At 35.2% G+C, this 25,598-nt stretch overlaps 1 protein-coding gene across 3 annotated transcripts in view; it reads right to left on the reverse strand.

Annotated features, from left to right (window-relative positions):
* The window catches only part of KIAA0825 (KIAA0825 ortholog), a 253,898-nt gene that overhangs the window by 102,176 nt on the left and 126,124 nt on the right, over positions 1-25,598 (reverse strand). For 2 of the 3 annotated variants that reach the window (XR_011323225.1, XM_069776151.1), the window contains exons 18-20: positions 23,874-24,030; positions 19,511-19,666; positions 15,416-15,510 (exon numbers count right to left, since the gene is read on the reverse strand). Coding sequence is in view for 1 of the 3 variants with exons in the window: in XM_069776151.1 (XP_069632252.1) it covers positions 15,416-15,510; positions 19,511-19,666; positions 23,874-24,030 (408 nt within the window). In the remaining 2 variants the exon portion in view is untranslated. Of the gene's footprint in view, positions 1-15,415; positions 15,511-19,510; positions 19,667-23,873; positions 24,031-24,960; positions 25,125-25,598 lie in introns of those variants that run through there. The other variant, XR_011323226.1, reaches the window with a different exon arrangement.

A 25,598-nucleotide genomic window follows, 5' to 3' on the forward strand; every position in this document is an offset into this window, starting at 1 on the left:
AAAGGTCTGATTGATCCCACTGACTAAGGCAATTGCATCGGTTGTCTAAATGGTAGTAACGTCAATGTCAGATATGTGGTTATCTTTTCATCTTGGCCTATTCTCAAATGTAAAAATCAAATGTTTGAAGGACATTTCACTGACCTGTTATGGCCTCTGCAACTCTCAAACACAATACTACTATTCCTCATATAAGTGCCACATTTTGGATAAAAAAACACTTCATCAACGATGCCTTTGCGACATCTGGCGGTCTTTATTATACATAAACTTCAGGTTTGTTTCTTTGTTGGGTGCTTTCAGTTGCTGTTAGGTACTTTTAGTATATTATTTTTATCCCATTTACTTATTTATTTGCAAACCTACCAGTATGTAAAACTTTAGTCCAAAAGGCTTTGATACCCCCTAGCGGGGGGACAAAAGCAATCTAGCCTGCAAAAACACAACGAGGTCTACCATGAATCCATATGGAGCAAAAGGTCACAAATCTTGAGATGCAGTGACATCATGACAATAAGACACTTTTGAGACAGAAGCTGGCTCGTTTTGAATATAAAAAGGACACTGATCAAATTCTCCCACGCATTTAAAACCATAGAGAAAAATAAGCCTGCAAAGACCTCGATATAGATGCTTAACAGAGGAGAGTTAAAACATACCTTTAGTTTTCACAATTACAAGATGCCACTGAGAACCTGACAAGTCTGCTTCAGAAGATATAAAAGCTTTATTTTTATGTTATTATCAGATGCTGAGAAAATGCCATTAAAGAAAAAAAACCACTCAGTTCACAGGGTGCGCACTCCCTATAACACCCCAGCTCTTTTAAAATTAATTCAGTTATACCAAAGCTTGTTCTACATGTTTCAGTCTTATTATTTATCGTTTCAATAAACTATGAGAAAAGTATTTTAAGCAACAGAAAAATTACCTTCCTTTCTTCATCCCTCTTCCTAAGCTATTTCAGTGCAGTAGGAAAAACTCATTCTAATTTCTTTATTACATTAACCACAGGAATATTTGACATTGACTTTGTGAAACCATGACTTTGCTAATTCTTAGCCCAGTGGGAGGAACTAGTATGTGGTTAAAACTCTATTTTTCACTTGTTCTAACAATTAGTATTCCAAAACAATAGATGACACTATAACCAAAAGATTAAATGTATATTACTAAATGCTTTTCTTTAAAAAAAAAAAAAAAGGAAAAAAAGCCAACAGAATATTTTCTTCAGATTGAAACAAAGCACTTGAAAATATATTCCTTGAGATATAGAGCATCACTTCTTTAAATTCTATTTTGCTGCCTCACAGTAAATATTCCCTTAATTTCTTTAATGTTCTGAAACTAGTAACACAGTATCATTTATGAACATACATTTGTTCTCATGTGAACAGATTTGTAGCGTATGCTACTGAGATTCAAGAATAATTTCTAATAAATCATAACTGAATCAAACTGAAAAAAAATAGTCTCAAAACTGCTCTTGGGACTGACGAGATTTAATGGATAGTCTAATGGTATAGTTCACTACGGTCTTACTTTACAGAACAAAAGAGTACCGCACCCTCAGAATACCTAGTAGGCCCCCATAAAAGCTATCATTCAACTTCTAATTAAAATTTCGATAGGCTGTATTTTCAGTGTACTTATACGGACAAGATACAGACTGTGTACTGTGGGGCAGGCAAACAGTTGTTGCAGACCACAGATACGCAACCACAAGACAAAGAGATGGCCAAAGAAACACTGCTAATCCAAGTAGTCTCCTTCTCAAGCCCGAGAACAGCAAACATGCAATCTAGTCTAACATGTTGAATTCCAGTTATTGTATTGAATTCACAGAGACAACTCATTAGATTAAGGATATGAATAAGCTGTTTCAGGATTACGTTTTAGTACGGAATAAAAAGATTAATCACTCATTAATCCCCATGTAGGAAAATGCTGCATGTGACAGCAAAGATAGATTAAAATGAGAAAACTAAATTTGATGACGTTAAGAAAACACAGTAGAAAATGTCATGAAAAGGCCATCATGAAAAGAAAGAGTTCTCTCCTAATCACTGTAAATGAGACTGTTAACACAAAAAGAAGAAAAATATGTTTAGGATTGGTAGGAGCTGTCGAGTTAGCAATGTAAAAATTCAGGAGTAATATAAAAATAGAACTGAAAAGCAAAGCAGGCATCTCTCTGTATTCAACAAACTTCTACACATACTCAGAGAAGAAAAAGGGAGACATTCCATCTCATCCCTCCCCCGATATAAAAAATACTACAGAATCGTAATGGAATGGTTCACATTTCTGGGAGATGGAATACTTGCCTATAAACTACACAGAATAGGCTGATTATGTTGAAAAGATGAACATACAGTGATGAATCTAACAAATCTAATAAATAGAAAACCATTCTAATTAAAACCATATGGACAGACCTCTAGAATACACATATGTTTCTAGAGCTATCATACCAAATCCAGATTTACCAAGAAGGATACTGACTGCCCAAAAGAACAAAGTCAATGAGAAAGCTAGTTAGAATCATTTTAGGTATCTTCATATAAAATGGTCCAATAATAGTTTGGAAATACAATTTCAACACTTTCAGGAGTTATTTTGTGGAATAATTTGTTGCACAGCAAATAGAAGGAAAAGTTGTTAATATAATCTAATTAAATACAAGAAGCTGAAATAAAAATTAAAACACGTAAGAACTAAGCAATGGGGATCATACTATAATGCAATTCTATATTCTGCAGGAGGAAAAAATACATCACTCCTAATTTCAGTAGATGATACATATTAGGTACCATCAAAAGACTGAAGGTCAGAAGACCTTAAACTGAAAACCTAAAACCAGAGCAATTTATCAAGGCCAGAGGGAACACATCTGAGTTTGAGAATTGTTAAGAACAAAGTAATTCTTAGAGGTACAAAGAGTAATAAGATTGATTTCTTTTGAAATAAGAAATGTTTGTTTTTTTTTTTAAATAAGGCTGGAAAACCACTTGCAAAACCAATTAAAATAAATTGATGGAAGAATTAAAAGATCATGGTATAAGAAGCATAGTTTCTGCAAGGGAAACTCAATCCTCACTGATCTAAGTATCAATAAAGTAAACAAATTGACAACATTTATATTTCTAAAAGCATTACAGCAACTCGTTTATGTTGCTGTAAAACAAACTAAAGCATGGGCTTAAGACCTCAGAATCTGTTAATTTTCTACCAGAAATGTTTACCAATAATGAAGACACTATGAAAACCATGAAAGCCTCATCACACAAACCTTGTTCTAGGCTCACTTTTCCTGGTGGAAAACTAATAAAGAAAAGCAGTATCCTTTGCCAGCTGACTATCACTGAATCTTTCTTGCTCAGAAAGTTAGAGCCTGAAGCTGGTTAACTCAGACTGGTTAGTATCAAACCATTCTGTTTCAGGCATGATGTTGGAGAATGTTCTTTGAGCCTGACTTCAAAATATCTGAATGTCATAGATCACCTTGATCTGTGACAATCTGGGTTAAAGTTTTGGTGGACAGAGGTCAATGATCTCTTTATGACACACAGAGAACAAGCATCCAGATAACTGCTGCTGTATCCATCACCTACATTCACTCCTTGAGACGTTGTTAGGCTGTTTGTAGATACTGGCAAAAGTGAACAGAACTGTCCTCTGTAAGTCTAATACATCCAATTTTGAGAGTGTGTTTCATTTTTCAGTGTCTGAGAGTAATTGTAATTACTCCTTTTCCTGAAGAGGTCTCACATTTGGAATCCCATAAAATACCACTCTGTTATTGCTAATCTTCAAGGCACACATGGAATTTTTTAGGAAGTTATTAGAAAGAAAAGAGAGAGACAGAGAGAGAGAGAGACTTGCTGTTGGCACTGGCTATTTGTATATGAAAGACATATGACCATGTGTCTTTCACTTGTCTTTGCTTAATATAGGTTGATACTTCAACTAATGTTGAGTAGAGTTGGGGCTGGATCTAAAAAAATGAGGCTGGCCTTAGCCTGAGTCATATGTATGATTTATTCTGAATAGGGAGCTTCTGCTTGTTTCTCCGAGACCACATTCACGGGTTGTGGAAGGAGAGAGCTGCCAAACACGTTTCAGCTTGTGGCTATAATATAAAACAACTAGAAAAATGACTCTTGCAGCAAGCATCGATTCACTTAATGAACAGAGTATATGTTTATCAGATGTTCAGTGGTCATCATGAAAGCCCCTTGGTCTCCGGATGAGTTTAAGGTGCTGACTATGACCTAATGAAAGTAATAAATAACCTGTGCCTGGCTTACTGGAGAACTCCCTTTCCCTCTGTGAACTGCAGTTCCTTCAGTGCAGCAGAGACATGCCAGAGAAGAAATTCTTTTCTTAAAAAAAAAAAAAAAAAAGGAACATCTACTAGATCAGATTAATTTCTGTACATGGGGCAATCACAGCATCTGACGCCCAGCATGCAAAGAGTCAACAAGGTACCAAAGATATGTAAAACTGTATTACTATATTAATGGAAAGTCAGCTCACGTTTGAAATTGTGGCTTATTTCTTTTGAAAGTGAATGCCTGTAAGGTTACTGTCACATATTTCTTCTCCAATTTCATATATTTACTATTCAAATACCATTCTTTTTTATTGCTAAAATTCTGAAAATATTTTATCAAAATTTCTTACGCAACAACAGTTTTTCCATTGAGCTATGCAAGAGAACATCCAATTGTCTATGCATTCACTTTGAGACTAGTAAGTACATTAAATGCTATTTCTATAGCATAATCTGACAGTCTCTCCATATGAAACAATAAATAATGTGATGTTGAAAATATGAGAGAAATGAAAGATTAATTTACTTTTTAAGAGGAGCTACTACTTAACATTTTTAAAGATTTCTTTTGTACTTGAAAGACAATAAGAAAGCCTTTGATTTTCTATATACCATTTACAGAGGTTTAACTATATATCACATAAATGCTTTCAGTTTTTATCCAAATGTGCTGTTAAATTACCCATGTAATTATCCCAAGAGAAATCATTATACTTTTTTATTGTTAATTTCATTAACACTTTAGTGGGAAGAGTTTGGTTGTATTTAAATTCAGCTGTCACAGTCTTTATTAGTACAATTAAAGGGATCATTTCAGTATTATTCTAGAGGGTGGTTTTTTTGTGGGGGTGTTTAATTAGTGAGTTAAAGCAACAACAGAAAGTTAATGGGCAAAAATATAGGCAATAATTTATGGTCAACTTGAAACAAAATACAATTCTCCCTGATCCCAATAGTAAAATCTGTTTTAAAACACACTGCCATTAAAATGAAATTACAACAGTTCTTTCTAAAACGGGTGACACAACATGACAGCTGTATATACTTTAACAAGCCCTCCTATAACAAGCAGTAGCACTACATTGAGTAATCAGATAAGATCTGTTACAGATATATCTTAAAGACAGGTATATTCAAATATCTGCTTACAGAGCCTTGTAAAGGCAAAGCAGGTATCACTTTTGATATACCACTATTATAATACCTTATTACTTCAATAAATGCAGCACCATTGCTTCTTTGCCTTTTGCGTGCATTACAGTGTTGCTGAGCCAGCAGGCATTATACTTATATACAGTTCCATTGATTTAAATTGAGTAAGACCAAAACAACTTTGCAACTGGCAATCCAGGCATAAAAAAAAGTGGAGAATATGGATTGCAAATTAAAATTAATTTCTAGATATGAAGTTCAAAACTAAGATAGATGTGCTAAAGAGGGAAACAGAAGATCAGACTACTATAAAGAAATTCCTCATCCCAGATGAAGATGGGACACTGTTCTCATCTGCTTCAGATTTTAAAGAAGCATTTTTATTATCTCGAGCATCATATTTGGAAAAAGATGACAATTAGGGAGACCAAGGAATTAGCAAATACAAAAATCCAAGCAAATTCATATTCATTGCTCTTTGACAGAGTAAAATTAATTTTTATCTACAGGGAGTATATCAATTTAAGGATAATCTGGGGGAAAAAAATTAATGGGGAGGTATAAGACCTCTGACTAGACTCTCCTTCATTCCAGGGGATCCACAGAGTTTAAGGAAGAATGATGTGGAAAAATTGTATGGAGATTTCATTCTTTGGCTTCTTATTACGAGTTTTTCCCATCAGTGCAGGTGAAAAAATCCAGTGCAGGTTGATTAAATAATAAAACCTTCTAAATCATTTCACTTTAAACATTTTATGACTTTCTGTCTACATTGCAGCACTACAGCATCTCTGAATCTTTGTTCCACGTAATTTTTATAGTACTGGAAAGGACTGGAAAATCAGGAAGAAAATGGCCATTCATTTACATAGAGAAAATCACTGTACTCATTTCTTCTGTTAAAGCTTTTGCGCATGTTTTATACATACAGAAATTTATAATATTAAAACTATTTACACTTATTGCAATCAAAACTGTGTGTCCATTTAAATGAACTTATTATTGTTTTAAAATGAGCAAAAGATGAAAATAGTATCAGGTTTTTCTTTTGTTTCCTAAACTGAATAGCATTCCTTGGAAAACAAACAAATATTATTGTTTAAAAAAAATTAAAAATTCAATAATGAAAACATGCCAGGGTAGTGTTTTTCAACTAAAATGGAAAGACAAAAGTTTAAGAATGTTTATAGATGCGTCTAGTTTAACAGTTTCATGTGTTGGATGTGACTTTCACAGTCTGCTGGCAGTTTGCAGGAAAGCCATCACACCTGTGACTTGGTTGTTGATTAATGAGTCTTTCAATTCATCGCTACCATCTGAAGAAGGGCCATGGCCTTTCTAAGCTTCACTGGTTTATTCGCCTTCAACTGTAGTCCTACCAAGGTATCTTCCATAAAGAAAATCACACCTGGTTAAGGCTAATGAAAACCTCAATATGTCATTTTCTAGACAAGTCAAAAAGCATGTAAAACTAGACAAAAGATGTATTCAAGCAACATGAATGCAGTTTTGTCATAACCTGTCAATCTAAAGACTAACATAAAAAAGCTTTCTTCAATGACATTTTCCAGTGTCAACTATTAGAATGACAATTCTGAATTCCCTATTTGCTACATGATGCAGGATGGATAATGGTTTCCCACTTTTCACAAAGACTAAACTTTGTTGTTAGATCCCAGAAAGAAGTTTACAGGGGAAAAAAAGAAAAAACCCAAACAGTTTTTCTGGGCCAGATTATAAGTCAGCATCAGAAACCCGCAAATCACAGTGTCTATGCAGATTTTAAACTGACTACTTGCATCACAGTACCTATTAAGAACACATGTGAAAGTGCCCAAACCTGCTGTATCTTCAAAACTGTTCCATGATTTTAAAAGTTTCAAGGCCAGTTTGACAACTGTGCCTGGGGAAGAGGCAATAAGGTCTTTGGGACTTGCCATCCTTTCTTAAGCAATTAGCTGTTGAATCAGGGCGAGCCAGGCAGGACCGAGGAAGTTCATCCAGGAAAGCTACGTGAGAAAGCCAATAACCTGTGGGAAAGCTGTAGCACCAAGAGAGAGCATTTACAGCTACGAAGGTCTGTTGCTGCACAGTAGCAGCCACCAGTCCTCACCACTTGCTTTGTGGTAGCAACAGCAAAAGTTTCAAGGTCAAGAGAAGGCATACAGCTGTTCCCCATCTCCTTCCCAGGAAAACTAATGGGCCTACCACTTTCTAAGAAGACTTGCAAGGTAATTCAAACTAACTGCACAATTAAGTGTAACTAAAGCTGAGCCACCTCCCTTTTCCTGCCACCTAGGACTGCGCACATCAACAGTTCCCACACATCACCTACTATATGGTAGCTTTGTATCCTAAAATTTAGTCAAAAGAGCTAGGTTCTACTCTTGGCTTTGCTACAGACTAGTTTTGCAGTGTAGAAGAAACCTTAAAGGTGACTTGCAGGACCAGATTTTCCATCTGCTTAACTTTGATATTAATACTTCCCCCCCTACCTTACAGGGGATTTGCATGTCTCAACTCATTACAGCTTGCAAAGAAATTGAGATCTCTGTATGGAAATTGAATTACTCTGCATTACTAGCACTTTGCTGAAAATCCCTTATCTAAAAGAAGCAGAAGGAAGAAACAACGGGTTGATGGGCAAAACAGACTTTTAGCTTGTTGGCTTGTGTCCTGTAGCCTCTTCCTTTGTAGGTGTAGCAAGAAAGCCTATAGATAAGGTCAGTAGCTAAGCCAGTGTGTACAGTCAGTACTCTGAATGCATTAATACACATTTAGAGCTTTTGTACACACTTATGATCACTATATATTTATTAAGAATGAAAACTTGGATCAGAAAGGCTCAAGAAAGAGGAAGAAGAACAGATAAGAAAATAAACATTATCTCCACTTAAGAATCCTTAGTGAGCAACAGGATGCAAGCCAGAGTTGAAAGGAACGCAAATTATTTGCGGATGAAAGGAAGTATCTATTTTTAAGGAAAGTCAGTCAGGTCATGGGATGCCAATCACCAGGTTAATTAGATAGTGACATGAAATGTCAAAGTGTCACACTTCCAAATAATTATTTGTGGTTGCAGTATACAAAAATAACTAGTTATGAAGAAAAGATATATACTTTTAAAGAAACCAATTAAATGTGAATCCTAACAATAAATGCATATATGCATTATTAACACTAATACACTGCACTTACTTAGCATTTTTTCTATCAAAACATATCAAAGGACATAAAAATGTGGACGAATGTTACCTAATTTCAAATGGGGAAACCAAGATACAGTGAGACATTATTAGAAGAATGGGTTTTAGCTCACAGGCCTATGCTCCAGCTAATAAGCTGTGCTTAACACACTTTTGAATGCAAAACATGAATCACCAATACTTTTTTTTTTACTTTTTTCTAGAGGCCAGGTTTGAGCAATGGAAAAAGCACCAAATTAGAATGAAACCTTATGTAAGCAATTTTTTAGTTGTTACTTCAAAGACAGCTGATAAATATGTACTTCCACATCTTATATAGGCAAAGGCTGCATAAAGGACTTCCAAATATTACAAAGGAGCTCACATTAACTAAAGTTAACTGGGATATGGCAGTCCCTTCCTTTTTAGCATCTTTTGTTGGAGATTGTTGTTGGAGAATACTGTTTTATTCATAGGATTCATCAACATGTCTGCAGGAGAGAGAGAGACAGCATGCTAACAACCAGAAAAGTCTAAAGTGTACTGCATATGGGAAGTCTCACCTTTAGCCTCACTTACTTGTGAAATTCATGCTACAACTGTATACATAATAGTGGCTGGAGTGGCATTCAAATAGTATGTAATACAGGGTACCGTCTTCCCTCTTGCTTACCGATCTACTTTATGCCACCAATGCTTCAAAACTGCCAGGCAGGGAACTAAGCCTACTTCTGACAGATCCTTTAAGGTCAGAGTACAGTTTCATTAGCTATGTCAGAAGAGGATAAGCAGATGGGGGATAATCCTTATGTTGACGGATGTGACATATACCTTGTTATTGACTAACTCATTTATGGAAAAGGGTCCTTGCTTATCCAGAAAGGTCAAAATCAGATTTTCCTCAAAATCCCAGTGGCATTTTTTTGGTACATCCAGCATTAGGGTCTAAACCTGACTCTGTGATCAACCAAGAGACGTGCAATAATGGATTAATACCTTACACCTGCTTCCTTTAATACAGGAACAATGGGATACTATCTTTCATAGCCTCCCATGCATTTTAGAAAGCCTGTTCTCACATGCATTATAAGGGCATCCATTATAATCTCACCAAGCAGGTGGTGATTACTGCAGTATTAATGGCATCCCAGTTCTTCACCAACACATCATTAATAGTTGACTTGTAGCCGTAACAACAATATGGATTTCCAATATCCAGCAATTTGGATACAAAAAGGTCTAGGATCATCTGCAGTTTAGAAGAAGGATTGACTAACACATCTAAAAGTACACTAGACATAACACTGGCATCCTCTGCCATGCAGATATGGTCTCTGTCTTGGCATTATGCCAGTAACTGCTCTTCCACCATTTGTTTCTCCTATGAAGAAAATTGTTAGAGAACTTCCTACCTTTTCATACCCTGGGTATTTTCACTCATTTCTCAAACTCAGGCTTTTGTAGAGTTTCATTAAAAAAAAAAAAAAAAAAATCTTTTACAGACAACAAAGCACATGCAGTTTGCTGACATTCTTTTCAATTTCAAAACTACATAATACATTTTTCCATGTGTTGATAAACTGGATTTTAAAAGAGCATTTTCTGGATATCTAGATAATCAACAACACAATGAATATAAACATTTTCTATAAATAGTTCACCATATGGCTACCATTCTCAACAGATGGTGTCTGTGTATCCACTAGAATATACAAGAGCTATGCAGATTTTGCCCTGCAATCATTCAAAATTCTAAACAAGAATTTTTGCCTTAATTTTGGTTTTATTAAGCTTAATCAATGGCAAAACATATAATTTTTTCACCTAACTCTCGTGTGGGGAACAAATGCCACAACTATATTAACAAATTTATTTGCAAAAGGCAAGTAGACAGTCCTCACCCAATACAGTCAAAAGGATTTCAAAAAAAGAGAGACACTAGGTACAAGATAAGCTTCCACAGCATAAAGGGATCTTCGTAATCTTAGGGCAGCACCCTGCTGCCAAGGATAGTCTTTACCTTTCTAAAAAGCAGTTTCACTTGCAAACAGCCCAGTAGTTTGTCAGACAGAATGGAGTCTGGACTATGTTAAGAAAAATTCTGGCGTCCAAAGAATGTGAGTTTTTGTATATTTTGCAGCAAACATTACTAGAAAGCTGAAGTATTTTATCCAGTTTTATTAGAAAACAAACTTACTAACTTTTTATAGTTTCCTTAAAGCCACTATATAAACAATTCCAGGTTTTCTACTCTGCTTTGAGAGGCTGCTGGGCAGTTGAGAATATTTATCAAAGGAATACACGACTGGAAGTAAACCACTTGGTCTATCCTGTTTCAACTTAAAACTACTTAAGCTCATATCACTTTGCAAACACTTTCTGGAAAACTCTTCTTGAGCTACACTAGTTTATCTGTTTGAAATCATCTTTTAATTTCCAGTCTAGATGTTCTTCATGGCATTTCTTATCCACTTGAACAAATATTGGTTAACTTGTATAATTTTTCTAACTTGGTATTTTTTCTCACCTGATGCATTTATGGCAAACCAACATATCGTTGGACTCGATCTTGACGGTCTTTTCCAACCTAAATGATTCTATATTCCCCTCTCAGTTATTAAGTTGTTATGCTTCCTATTCTTAAGATCTTGTACCTGACTGTCATTGGCTTTGCCAGTCATGAGTTCTTCTTTGCCTGTCCCAGTAGCTCCTAGAGGGCTCCTGCTCGCATGCGCATCCCCACGTTGTTCCAAATAAATCACTGCTTATTGCCCTGCACTGGCACCAGTGCTCCATGAAACATCCCTGACTGCAGAGGAGGGAATCCCGGCTGCTCCTCCTCAGAATAGCAAATTACTGCAATATTGGAGAATGGCTTCACATGTTACAAAAATGTCTCAGTTGTTTCTCATAATTATAGTGAGTGGAACATAGTTATTCTCTATAGTAATGTATTCAATACACCTGAAATTCCTGTAGAACTGCAGAAGAAAGGTCACTTCTCAAACCCAGCAAAATATTAATATCTTATAACTATGTACAAATTGCTGAGATACTTCTGTGAATATAAATAATCAGAAAGTATTTAACTGATATATCAGTGTAAAGGAGAGTACATAAATTAGATGGGTAATGTATGGTACTATGCTTTGGGTTTGTGCCTCCATGTTGACAACACATCAGCTTTTTGGCTGCTGCTGAGCAGTGCTTGCACAGTGCCAGGACCTTTTCTTTTTCCTACTCTGCCCCCCCAGCAACTGGGCTGGAGGTGTGCAAGAAGCTGGGAAGGGGCACAGCCCTGCTTTCCTGGAAGTGACTGGACATCTGCCTGCTGATGGGAAGCACCGAATTAATTCCTTATTTTGCTTTGCTTACATGCACTGCTTTGCTTCACTTATTAAATTGCCTTTATCTGAACCCATGAGTTTTCTCACCTTTGCTCTTCTAGTTCTCTCCCCCATCCCATTGTGCAGCAGTGAGCAACCAGCTATATGGACATTTAGATGCTGGCCAGGGTCAACTCATCACAGTCACTAAAGTATTTTCAGATGTGAAAATATGCACTGAGATAGTGGCCAGCCAGTTAAAAAGAAGAGATCATAGTTCATACAATCAACTGCAGAAACAGCTTCAACATGCTGATTTAGCCAGACAATAACAAGTTTTCCTTCATGAACAGGACAGTGATTAAAAGCTGAGATACATGTGAATTAAACAATAACTAAAAGCACATACTCGTCTTAATGTATGTATCAGAGGTAAGGAACTCCCATTTGGTGCTGAAATAACTAAGGATGGACAAGTGAGTGCCAAGATTCGAAAAAGCAGAATGTACTGAGTAAATATGCAGGACATTTTTTAAAACTTGGATAAATCAAGTACTATAAACTAGCTGAATGTTAACGGGCTTACTATTAAAAGTTATTATTTCAAGTATAATTGAAATGTATGTTAACTTCTATTCTTGCAGCTCAAACTATACGTAAAAAAAAGAATAAGAAGTAAAACTAGAAAAGAAAGCAATCCATCTATATAACCCTTTTCTTCTGCAAGGAAAACTTCTTTACAGTTTCTAAAGGTATGAACTGTAAATAGGGATGGACATTAAGTTGTCTATGTAACTGCTTACTGCTCAACTTAATAGGCTTTTCCCGATAGTGTTCTATATCTGATAACCTTGAAATAAAATCATATCATTAATGATCCACATCTTTAATTTGAAAAATGTCCTAAACACTCTTACTTTGAGGATCATAGGAATGTGTATATTAGATTCACACGCTCACATGGAGCCAACAATGAGTAGTACACAACAATTCATTCCCTTTTTAACCAGTCCTAAAAGCCTTTTACTTTCCCCTAACCACCAACCAATTAATTTGCCTACCACTTGCTGGCTCTGGGACAATGTTCCCATAACCCCCTCCCACCTAACTCAGTCATTAACTAGGTTAGGGGAGCATTTCCCTTGTAAATGAGTCCCCTAAGAATTTTTACTTTTTTTCCCCATAAAAGAGAGAGCAGAGCATACTTATTTTACTTCATATGCAACAGACAGTATTTCTCTTTAAATATAAAAAAAAGGAAATAGACACCAATATCACTGTGAACAGGTAAAAATATTTTTGCCTGCACAGAAGTTACTGATAAAGGAAAGCTTTCACATGTGTTAAAGAAAGGAGTAATTCAAGTATTATGGCACTCCACTTTATAAACTGACGATTCTGACTCTTTTCAAGCACTGCCCTTAGTTTTGTTTAACTCATCTCGGGAGGCAAATAGTAGAAACAGAATGGGCCCATCATAAACACGAGGTCAAAATAATCACACACTCATTCAGGCTGAACCTTAACTCCTGAGCAGAAGGAAGACTGAGGTTTATGCACTTTTAGGAAGGAGCATGAAGAATCATGTAAAGACAGGGCTCACCTGAGCCACTGCAAAGCTTACTTGAGTAGCCATGAGACCAGCTAGAATGGGCCTAGCTGGTTGCAGAACATGAGCAGACATACTTTAGTTATGCTAAAAATTAAGTCACATAAAGACAAGCTGTGTTGGAGACGCTGCTCGCTATGGCAGATATTGGATTAGCAATTCTACTTAATGATCACAATGGGTTTAAACGATCTGTTGGTCTGTAAAGTAGAGTGGTTTAAATAATAAATCCATGAGCTAATCATTAATGGCTTGCATAATGTCACTTCTAGATGAGAATTTCCATATCATGTATAAGGGCAATGAATGGAGACATTTTCAAATTAGGAAGGATGACAACAATTAGGGCACTTATTAAATGGGGAAAAAAAAGATGCAACAATAGATGATATGACAAAGGCGTGAAATACAGAGAAGGACAGAGAAGGCATATACGTGACTTCTTTCTAAATTCTATAAAGAGATAAAAAAAAAAAAAAAGAAACATGTTTCAAGATATCGGAGAAGATGAAATCTCCACAAAAAATGTTCCCTCTGCAAATCACAGCAGTCCTCCCTGCTCTCTTTGGCTCATATTGATGACATCAACATGAAGGGAAGTTCAAGAACCAGCTTGAGTTTGACTTTCCAGGTGAATCTTTTTTAAAAGTGCAAACTACTTCATTTTTAATGAAGGACAAGACTTAGCAATCAGCAGGAGAACTATCAAAGAAAAAAAAATTAGCAGTGAATTGTCTCTGCCATTTAACATAAAAATGACAGCACTGGTACAGACCAAAAAGTCCATGAAGTCCCATGTTCTGTCTGGTAGTGTGTAACAGAGGACATCAAGAGAAGAATTGAATGGCTCATTTTCGCCAGCATAATTTTTTGTTCAGTTGCATTAAAATTTTGGAAAATAACAAGTTGGGTGGGGAAAGAATTAATCATAGCAAAATTAAGAAAGACTAGAAATAGACTGTATGAATATTTTGTATATGAAATGAAGAACTAAATGTTTAAGACTAGCTGCTAGAGACAAATTGAGAATATGCCATAAAAAACAAAAACATTTTTGACATGCAAATTCTCACGCTTTTGAAATTGTCACTCTCATTTCTAGATAGAGAAACAGTTCAGTTTAAAAGATGAATGATATGACCATATTAGATATCATCAGGAGGATTCAGAATTAAGAAGGGAATGTTAAACTTCTTAGTTTGCAACATGTAAGTTTTCCAGTTTTCACAAGGATATAAGTGGCAAATATTTTAGAAAAAAGACCCACTTTTCCACCCACAATTTTCTGATTTTAACAAGTATCAATTCTGCATTAAATATATCTGCTTATCAATTAATCAGTTAAATTTTACAAGTAAAAAAGTGTTAAAATATTAAAATAGGTTCCATTAGTTAAAAACTATTAAGGAAACACTTTCTATTTCTAACTACACTTGTCATGCCACCAGCTGAATTTAAGATTCATTGCAACTTGAGTAAACACCCCATAAGTTCTGTGCTGTACAACTGAAATCTCCCTGAGCAGTATAGGTTTGCAAAAGTTACACATTTCTTTTTAAAGCACTGTTTAAGGGTAGTATGAACATATACTCAGGTCTCAGACAGAAAGAACATATTACGTTCTTCCAAATAGGAATTGAACACCATCTTTGTATGGATCAAATACACTAGACAATAAGTATCTCCATTTTAAAACTGCATAAATATATTTGTTTTATAAATTTCACCAGTAAAATCTTTGTGTATTGACTACTATAAAGTAAAAAAGACACCAGGGAAGCGCAATTATTTGCCAAAATCCCATTACCTGTGTCCCAGCAGCACCCTGAAGGTCATCTGATGCAGTCCCAAATAACTTGGCAGCAAGTTTGACCAATCCCAGTTCCATTCAGTAATGGTTGACTGTTGATACATGGCAAGAAGCTATTGTTAGTTATTAATCAGTGTTAATATGATCAGTAAATTAAAGCTCCAGCTGTGATATACTAACCAAGAAGGAGGGGGGTCTAGAACAAGGACTTAGACAGATGATATCAATCATGTCCACAGAAGAAGGTTTTTATTCCAATAAGACAGCAATTAATTTATAAATCCATTTGGGGATGTAGCCATTATTTATAAAAAGATAAATCAATTTTTTGAACCGTTATTCTTCCAACTGTTAATGGCATTCTGCCCAACCACTTTGTCTGAGAGCTTGACTCTTTGTTTGAAAAGCAAAATAATTGGCAACTTTTTATGTAACAGCAATTTACATTTTCTGCTGTCAGCAAAAAGTTTGTCATGAAAAACTTGGTATAGCCGGAATTCAAGATGTAACCTGTATCGTAATTAGAGTGATGGTTTACTTGTCTATTGTTTTGTAAGGCACTCCAGTCACCAGATGGTTATTATAAACAACAGTAAGTCTAGACAATATGAACAAATATAACTCCATATTGCTCATTTAATAAATAAAAGCAATCTACAATAATGGTGGGCAGACAAAAGACCACACACAACATTCTTATGTTTACAAAACAGTAACTCCTGTTGCATAATATTAATTTTCATTGTCAGTAATGGTCAAGTAGTGACTGCAATTCAACATTCTTGGGAGGAAATAATTAAAAAATTATTGTTGTAACACTAAAATAGCACTGAGTAGTTTAAAAAAAATGAAGTAAGTCAAAACAATGGAAATAAACTTAAATAAGAAGAGTAAACTATATCTTGCAGTGCATCTTCTTCTTCTTACAGACAGCACTTGGTTCTTCTGGGAGAGCAGAATCAGTGCAATTCCTCCCTTCCAAGTTTATTTTATTCCATTTCTTTTAATTTAACTTTCTCCCTAACCCTCATCTTTGGCATGCACTTAAAAGTAACGTAGAAAAATTAATGCGAAATACAGAGTAAGAAAGGGAACCAAGAGCAGCTAAAGAAAGAATAATATAGTGTGAAAGTGGGAAGTGAATGAAGCAGTAATAGTGAACATCTGATAAGAAATAAGGGAAAAAGAGTCAACTGAGAGAACAATGGGAGAAGAACACAGGGGAGGAAACAGGCAACTGTTCTATACACGGAATTAAAAATAGACAAATAAATATGGAGGAAGTACTTGTAAAATCAAGAGGTAGAAAAAGGAGAAGCTAAACAGCCAGTAGCAACAGTCATAAAACAAACAGGAAAATTTATAAGTATACCATACAGGTCCACAAACTCATCAGTTCTGTGAAAAAAATAAAGGATCAGTTTGAAAAAAGTCACTTCAGGAAAGGAAGATAATTTCTTTGTAGCATTTTTCTTCTTGATACTGTTGAGGAACTGCACAGCCTAGACTTAAGCTTATTAGACAATAGAGGAGCAGCAGCACTGGCAAAGATTGAGGTGTCAGGACAAATTGATAAAATCAAGAGCAACAAGTTACTAGGACCAGATGGTGATTATCCAAGATTTTTACAGGAATGTAAGAATGAAGTGGCTGAATTGTTAACAGAAATGACACACTTCCTAGAATGAGCTACTGAACTAGAGGGTTAGAAGGTAAGAAATTTACATATCATTAATAAAAATGCAAGGCTAGAGTTGATCTCAAAATAGCAGTTCAGTGGCCTTTGTTTCCTGAGCAGTAAAATTCGTAGAAGTTACGATTGAGTATCTTGCTAAATTTGACATGATAGGGACAAATTAGCAAAACTTCAGAAAAGAAAAGTCAACCACCCTAATGTACTGCAATTTTTACATATACCAACAAACAATACATGGAATGTTTACTACAAATTATCTTTCAGAAAGCTTTTGAAATAATTCATCTTAAGAAGTCCTCTACTGAGGAAGCTAAGAGCATGTCTACACCACATAGTGTAGACATACTCTTATATTGTTATATATTATATTTTAAAATATTATAATATGTTGTGTAGTGTAACACAAACATTCTCCATTTAGAGCTGAACCAGCTGTCTGGACTCACGAGCAGTATTGCCATGCCTATTCCAATTGGCTCTCCTGAGAGAAAAGTTTTAGAAAGCAATACATAATTAACTCATTGACAAAATATGTTGTGAAACCCATAGCTTGTTGGGACTTAGAATTTATAAAAGGATAAAATGTTAGTTTATGTATTAAAACCCATCTAGTTACAATAGATTTAAAGAAAATCAAGAAATTAATCATGGATTATAAACTCCTAACCTTCAGGGCAGTTGCCAACCAATAAGAAATTAATTTAAGAAGAAATATATCCTTTAAAGAAGAATAATTGTTCCTTGCCAGCGCTCTTGCAACTTCTGCAGGCATTGGTAATGACCTTCACAGGAAACCAGACACTGAGCTATAACTGACCACTATTTTACAAATAGACAGTCCCACACCACTAAATAAATGTGCAATTTTATAGTAAAGGGAACTAAATTATTTAATAATATTATTAAGGTTAGGAAATAAGTCTGTCATTGTCTAACAACAGGGTTGGCACATGGTACTTTAAGGTCCATGATCTACACTTTTTTTCCTTTTAATTTTAAGATATTTTTCCATATTCAGGTAATAGACTTTATGCCAAAAGTTTACAAAATCCTAGAGCAATTTGATATGAACTATCCCTTGTCATCTGTTGATTAATAGAGCACTGCAAACCTGCATGTAGTAGAATTCTGCCCTGAGTTGTCACTACTTGAAGGTCTTATTCTACCACACTATTAATGAATTGAGAATTGAGGCATGGTAAACTATTTTCTGCATTTCAAATTGGAGTAAGTGATTCTGTAGCCCCTGAAATTCTATCAATTTAAGATACACATAAAGGCACTAGTGGAACAAAAAAAGATACTTTAAAAGCATATTCCTCTGGAGTGAGAAGCCTTGTGAAATTGGTATCAATCTCCCTTTTCAGGATATTAACACTTTTATTGCAACATGACAATGATTAAGCATTCATTAGACAAGTAAGGAAAAAAAAACCCAAACCAAAAAACACAAAACAGATCTATTTCACAGCAATACAAATGGTGAAATAGTCCAAAATGTTCAAAACTGGGAAAGGAGATTATATTATTTAAAAGCAGAGTTGTACTGAAAAGGGATGTCTTTCTACCACAAGTCTGTAAAGTGAATTTCATGCCACTGTAATACCATTTCTTTTGAATATTTGAAATTGAAGGGTGAATCAAAACTGTAGATGATAGAGTAGGAAGACTTGAGAAAAGATGGTGTAAGATTTTTTAAGTGTTCAAGTGCTATCAGAAACTACATACCATTTTGTGTAATGAAATGGTCATGTGGTGCTCTGGCAGAGATTTAGGCAACTAGATCTATTTTCTTTAACTGTTACATTATCAGGAATCTAATTTCTATAAGTAAATGATAAACCTTTACAAATCACTAACATGGCTTAATGAAAAAACAGAGACATGGATGCTTTCATTTTTTTGTGTTTTTTCCCCTGCTTATTCTCACTGTTCTGTTAAATTTCTGTATTTCCAAAGCATCCTTTACTGTTCAACGTTTCTGTGAAAGACTTATCAGGAAGATTCTAAATGTGCACTTGGAGTTTTGCCATGATTTTTCAAAGGACTAAGACTGGCCCTATGTAACATTACACAGATGTAATAAGTGTCATTGGTCCTGATGGGCTTTCCTTCACTATACTGAACTAACACAGAAGGTCTAAATAATACAAATTACTCTTACATGCTATAATTCTGATAAAAGAAAAAGAAAATAATGGCTTTTTGAACTTTATGCTACTGTAGAGGGTGCCCTCATTAGATTCACAAGTAATAATATTCCTTTCCACTTCATCAAATGTGAACATATGTAAATAATTCCATTTTCATAATTTCAGTCTCTGTCATTATCATGCTCATAACAAGAGTGACAAATAAAAGTTATACTATAATCAAGGTTTCAGATTTTCACAAACCTGATTAAACACTTTTGCACAAGATTGTCTGTACACCTGGAAAGGGTTGAAGACAGGCTGCTCTTCTCTGCCCTTCAGTGTCAAAGGCAGGCATTGACTGGACGTAACACCATCTTCAGATGAATTCTCACAAGTCAGCTGCTCTTTTAAATATTCCTTGTAGAAGAAAAAACAACCACAAAACAGTATATGCCACCTAGCTTTCTAAGTGAAATTTGCCCTAATTTCAATCACACAGTGTGCTTTATAGAAGTTCCTTATCTTAAAGGAATAAGTAATCTCTTACAAAGTAGAAACCTTTTTAAGAGTAACACCATTTTACAACAAACAATAAGTAACATCCATGAATGTCCATCCAACCGAAGCAAATCAGAATAATCTAAGCTATTGTTTTGAAATTGTCATCAAATTATGTGTATCAGTTCTCATTTAATATATATATATTAGGTGTATGTGGAAATGAAAAACAGATGTTTTCTATGAGCTGTTGGAATGTAAGATGGCTATTATACGATTTATTTTACATGATAAACTATACATGAACATTGAAAGTTATTTTTTGGACAGCATTAAATAGTTACTACGTGACTATAAATTAATTGTTTGATGAACATGTTCAAACCAGTTGTTTAAACACAGGAAATAAATATTCTCCCACTATTCAAAGCTATTTTTAATTGTTGAAGCATTCAAAGACTATAAGTCATTTAGGATTTACATGGCAATTTTAGAAACTATACTGCAACAGACGCACGATTATTTTGGCCACAATCTTTTCTGTTTTCACTTCTTAAACTACTATGTAAATAAATCATCATTGCATGCCAATAAAGTGTTTTGATTAAATAGAACCATTTTACAAAGAGTTAGATAATGAAACACTTACAGACCTATTTGCTAGAAGGACTACTGTGATTAAACAGTTTATTGTTATTAAAATGAAGTCCATAATGATAGGATTGCCATAACATTGAGCAAGTACTCAAGGTGAGTCTTCATTAAGATGGGTGTATGCAAATGCTCCCCTTACTTTCCAGTACTACCAAGACGATAAAAATTTTCAGACACAGCTGAGGGAATATGTAAACTACCTGCCAAGGCACCCTGTGCTCCTCAGGGGGTCTTCCTAAGAGAATAATTTCGTCATCAGTTTAAACCAATCCAACTGTGGTCTGGCCCGAAAGGCACAAGTTTCCCTCCCAGTCCACATAGACCATAGCTGTTTCTCCCTTGCATTGGCACCAGCATATGTTGTGAAATCAGCCAGAAAAAAGAAAGGTTTCAGCCAGATAAACAAGCCACACAATTTCTAGTACTAGTACAAAGGGGGGCCTAGGAGTGGGAAAGCACAAGGGCAAAAGAAAGAGCAGGACTGTCTCTCTCTGCTGGTTGCAGCCAATTGTCATGATTGCCCAAGACAATCACAAAATCATCTAAGTGTATTAAAAAAAAAAAAAAAAAGGAAAGAAAAAGAGGCAGAGTTTTTTTGGATTAAACAACAGCATAACCCAGCTGTAAAAACATACCCTAAGTCTCTTAACTATATTTTCTCAGCCTACAAAAATGTTTGGGTTTTTTTCCCATTCATTCATGACTTCATGCCATACCAAAGATTTTGAAGTCGTGGTGAAGGGCTATTTCTATATGTTTACTGATTTTTCATGTCTGTACTGCCTTCCATGCACACATTTTCACAAAATCTGTAGACGGCTCTAAAGCAACCCTGCACTCTCGGTATCACAGAGCCACAAGAAGCAGATTCTGTTGGTTTTTTTAGCAGAGTAATTGGAAATCGCTGTCCATGCTTCCTAGGGTTTGAACATTTTGCGTGGTATACAGCTCACCTCCCAGTACAGACATTTTTCTGTCTTCAGAATACTGTGGATTTATGTTTTGACAAAGAGACTTATTCAACACTGTAAATGCATTACTTTAGGAACTCATTTAGTACAGTACATATTGTAGACCCTGAAAGGGTCATGTTTCAAAAATGTGAAAATAGATGGAAATGAAATCATGTTTGTAAACATGTGAGCTATATCCTTACTGTCATTGACTGGGCATGAAACCAAGTAGACAGAATATTATTGAGCCTGACAGCTCAGGAGACTTGATTTCTCTTTGGTATCCATTAGTCAAAAATTCTTTTAAAAATTATTATTCTTTCTGATAAATACATAAAGGACTGTAGGCTGTTTTGTCTTCTACAGTATCTATTACAGATCTTTACAGCATCATAGCTCTATTTCTAAATACAGCTTCCAAGAATCCATATCCCTTTTCACCCAATTTTCTAAGGAAAATTATTAAGAACAACAATTTTCTGTCTCATCATTTTGTTCTGTATTCACATGCAATTATTAAGCAGTGTAGCGTAAAGATCTCCAACTAATTTTAGGAACACGGTCCCTTGATAGTCCAAGGAGTCTCCAAACAAAAGGATGGACCTTTGAACAGACAACTCTATTTCTTGGTAGTCAGGCACATTAAACAATCTAAGTTATGAAAAATAATATTGAAAAGTGCATTATCATAATACCATGCTAAGCATTAAAATGTTTTGTAACGGTTTCAAAGGCAATTTGAAGTAACACGGTTAAGTCCTTCTGTGAGTCAAGCTGGCCACAATTTTTTTTTTCTTTTTTTTCTTTTTAAAAACAAGACAGTTTTTTCCACTGAGAAATGTTCTATATTTAACAAAGTTCTTACTAGCTGCAGAAATTCAAGAAGAGACACCTGGGATGTGGAAAGTCAGGCTAAAGTCCCTCTTCCACCTAATTCTCTTAGCCTCTTACCTCCTATTGGAGCTGCTCCACTTTGTATAAATAACCGAATATTCACAGGAGTCAGATCTTGGATCAGGGTCTCCACAACCCAATATGGGCATTCTACCCCTTCAGCTAGAGTATGATTCTATTTTTGACCCTAGAAGTTACAGAATGGATTATTACAGCAATTTCTACAAGGTGAAACAACTCCAACAGGGGAAAAGGACGGAGTTCCACGCCGGTAGCTAATGGTCTAGCGGTTTCGGGAGTTAGTTCAGATATGGGAGATGCAGATTCAATTCCCTGGTCTAAACCAGGCAGAATGAAGATTTGAGCCTGCATATCCTGTCCCCTAGGTGACTGCCCTAACTACTGGATTATATGCTATTTTTGGAGGTCTTGCTCATCATCTTTTTCTCACTCCGTTATAGTTAGAGTAATCCTGAATGTGCTCCAGGTGAAAAGGTTTTGTTTGAACTGTATTACAGTAATAATTTTCACTTCACTTCCTGAACCATTTAATTGTTTGAGATGAAACTTGAAAAGATCCTGTATTGTATTAATATTAGGTTGCCATCTCTACATACAAGCTTACATTGCTTCTAAAGCTTCCAAATGCAGATGCATAAAGGTTGCTTTTAAGCCTATACTTAGGAACTAAACAGCTGATGTGATTTTCAGAAGCACAGTGCCAGTACTGAGCTGCTCTCTATTGCCTTCATACAGACATAGCTGCCTAATTGTTTTTTTGCTTTCATTTTTTTTAAAACGAAAAATCTTGGCCTATGCCTATATTTGCATTATTTTGCATTTTATTATAAACATTTCTGTACACTTGCAATGATCTTAACAGCACCTGCTTATGCATTCACGGAATAGTAATTTAGTAATTAAAGCTAATAAACAGAACTTTCTTAATTAAGCTGTGTAGATCTGTGTTATCATACAATTTAAGCAAACCTGTGTTTATTTCAGTGTATAAAATCAGAATGCTTTTGGTAACTTGGGGCAATTTAGTACAGCCTTAGAAATAATGAGATAATTCTTTTACATTGCTCAAATTCCATGTGCAGCAAACAAATCTGAATTTGTTTACTGTAATTTCAAAAGCACTTTAACTGAACAGAGTTATCTAGATTAAGTAAGGTTTTCACGTGGATACATTTACTTCCTCAGTACAGCCCTAGGGTTTGTTTGTTTGTTTGTTTTTTAAATCAGGAGAATTGATTCACCACATTTAATTTTACTTCCTGTAACAGTCAATTTTCAACAGCCTTGCTGATTTTTTTTTTAATTTTTTTTTTTTACTGTGTTCAAACTACTAAAATGGGTCTACAATATGAATCTGAAGGAAGTTTATGAGCCATACTACTGTTTAAGTACATAAATAAAGTCGACATTGTTTCCCATAAAGTAATCTTTTCTGTACAAATGCAGAAAAGCCTAAACTGAATAGATTCTATTACAATACAATATAGGTTTTCATATTGACTTTAAGAAGCATTATCACCTCCTTGACTAACCCTTAGCTGCCAGCAGACGCTGCCTCAGGCCAGTACACACCTAATTGCTCGGTAAAAAGGCCGTTTCCCTACCTCATTGAGCCGGATGATGTGATAAATTTGCCTCAGGTACTCGCTGCCACCTGGTTTGTGGCAGATATCCAGGACCATCATGTTTATTTTCTGCTCAGTGAATCCAAGTGCAATACCTCCTTCCTCTAACGTTGCACCTTCTACTGTGACTGAGGCACTAGAATATAGAAAAGATACAAATATTCTTAAGTTCAATTTTTAAAAATAAAAATATTAATACAAAGTCAGCTAAAACTGCATGTTAAAAAAACCTTATAAAGATTTGACTTGCACAAAACAAATGTTGCTGTATATACAGCTCATAAGCCTTTATACAAATACATAGTAAATGCTAAATAACATTTTTATTATACAAATTTTAATTATTTTAATCTGAAAGATGAAAACATAAAACGATCTTTACTCTAAGGACATACAAGCACCAAATATTTTTTTATTTTCTTTTCCACTAGAGAAGTATCTTTGCTACTAGAAGTGGCATTTGCATTCGATCTTTTGTACATTTTTCTTTGCCTGTCGCTGCACATATTAAAGCCTAATTAACATGTCAGAAAGGTAGCCATTACTCTAAGTATAGGTTAGAAGTTTTAAATTGAAGTCTTTTTCTTCCCACTGGGATGGTGGTAACCATTTCAAAGGTACCTATTTGCCACTTGTTGCACTTTTTGCCCTGTACTGTTCCTTGTTTTTCTTCTTAGAAGTATTTGTGTGAAGCTGCTGCAGAAAAAATCTGAAGGTTACAGGCCCAAATGACTAGAAAAATGTGCATTCAAAACTCTGACCATTGTTAGACTGCTCTCTCTGTATACAGACATAAGTTACCAGCTCTGTACTTGCTTAGTACTGTACATCTATAAAGTATTAAGAAAAAAGTACTAAAACTAATTCTTTTCCTCAAACATTAGAGCTGCAACACAGATATGTGTTGGCACCTCGACACAGACGTCGAGAACTTGAAAGACCAACAGAATATATCATCTCTTCTATAGTCATTACTGGATTAATTTAAAATATACCAAAGAAGCATTCTGATTTAAAAGACACCAATATTTTAATTTAGAACTAAAACTAAAAAAACCCAAAATACCTTGGTACAGTCAGCTGTAAGTTGCAGTTTACTGTTGAAAGTGTGCCATGATTACAAAGTTAGTTCTGCTGAAAGTTGCTGTTTGACCTGCAGGCTCACTTAAATGCTACACAGCTGCTGGACATTAAAGCTGATATTGCTTCCACATGCAGCTTCAGAACATCCTACAGAGCAAATAGTTTCAAAATACAAACTATAATTTTGTTCTTTGCTGAATGGAAGTAAGTGATACTCTGTTATTATGGTGTATTTTACAGAAAAGCTTCAAAGAAACTGATCTTTAAAATTAAAGCACACTTAAGGCTGATCTTTCGATGCCACATAGATACAACCTGAATTTCTTGTCAAACTTCTTAGCGACTGACATTGAAAAAGTTGAGGACCTCTGACAAAGGAGTGTATCAGTGTCAGTGACCAAATTGTATCCTTCCCTGTCCGTCACTGTGCAGGTGAAGCAGATGATTGGATTCAGTCAGTGCTATGATTAATGAGTTCCTCTCTGGATTTGGGACTGCCTATCAATCATGTCATTAGGAAGAATGTGCCCTGAAAGAGGCAGACCTCAGCCAAGGAATAACTGCATTCATCTTAATCTGTATATGCACCCAGCCAGCCAAGTCAGGGTCACCATGATGAAA

The sequence above is a fragment of the Haliaeetus albicilla genome, chromosome Z (assembly GCF_947461875.1).
Source record: "Haliaeetus albicilla chromosome Z, bHalAlb1.1, whole genome shotgun sequence".
Lineage (NCBI taxonomy): Eukaryota > Metazoa > Chordata > Aves > Accipitriformes > Accipitridae > Haliaeetus > Haliaeetus albicilla.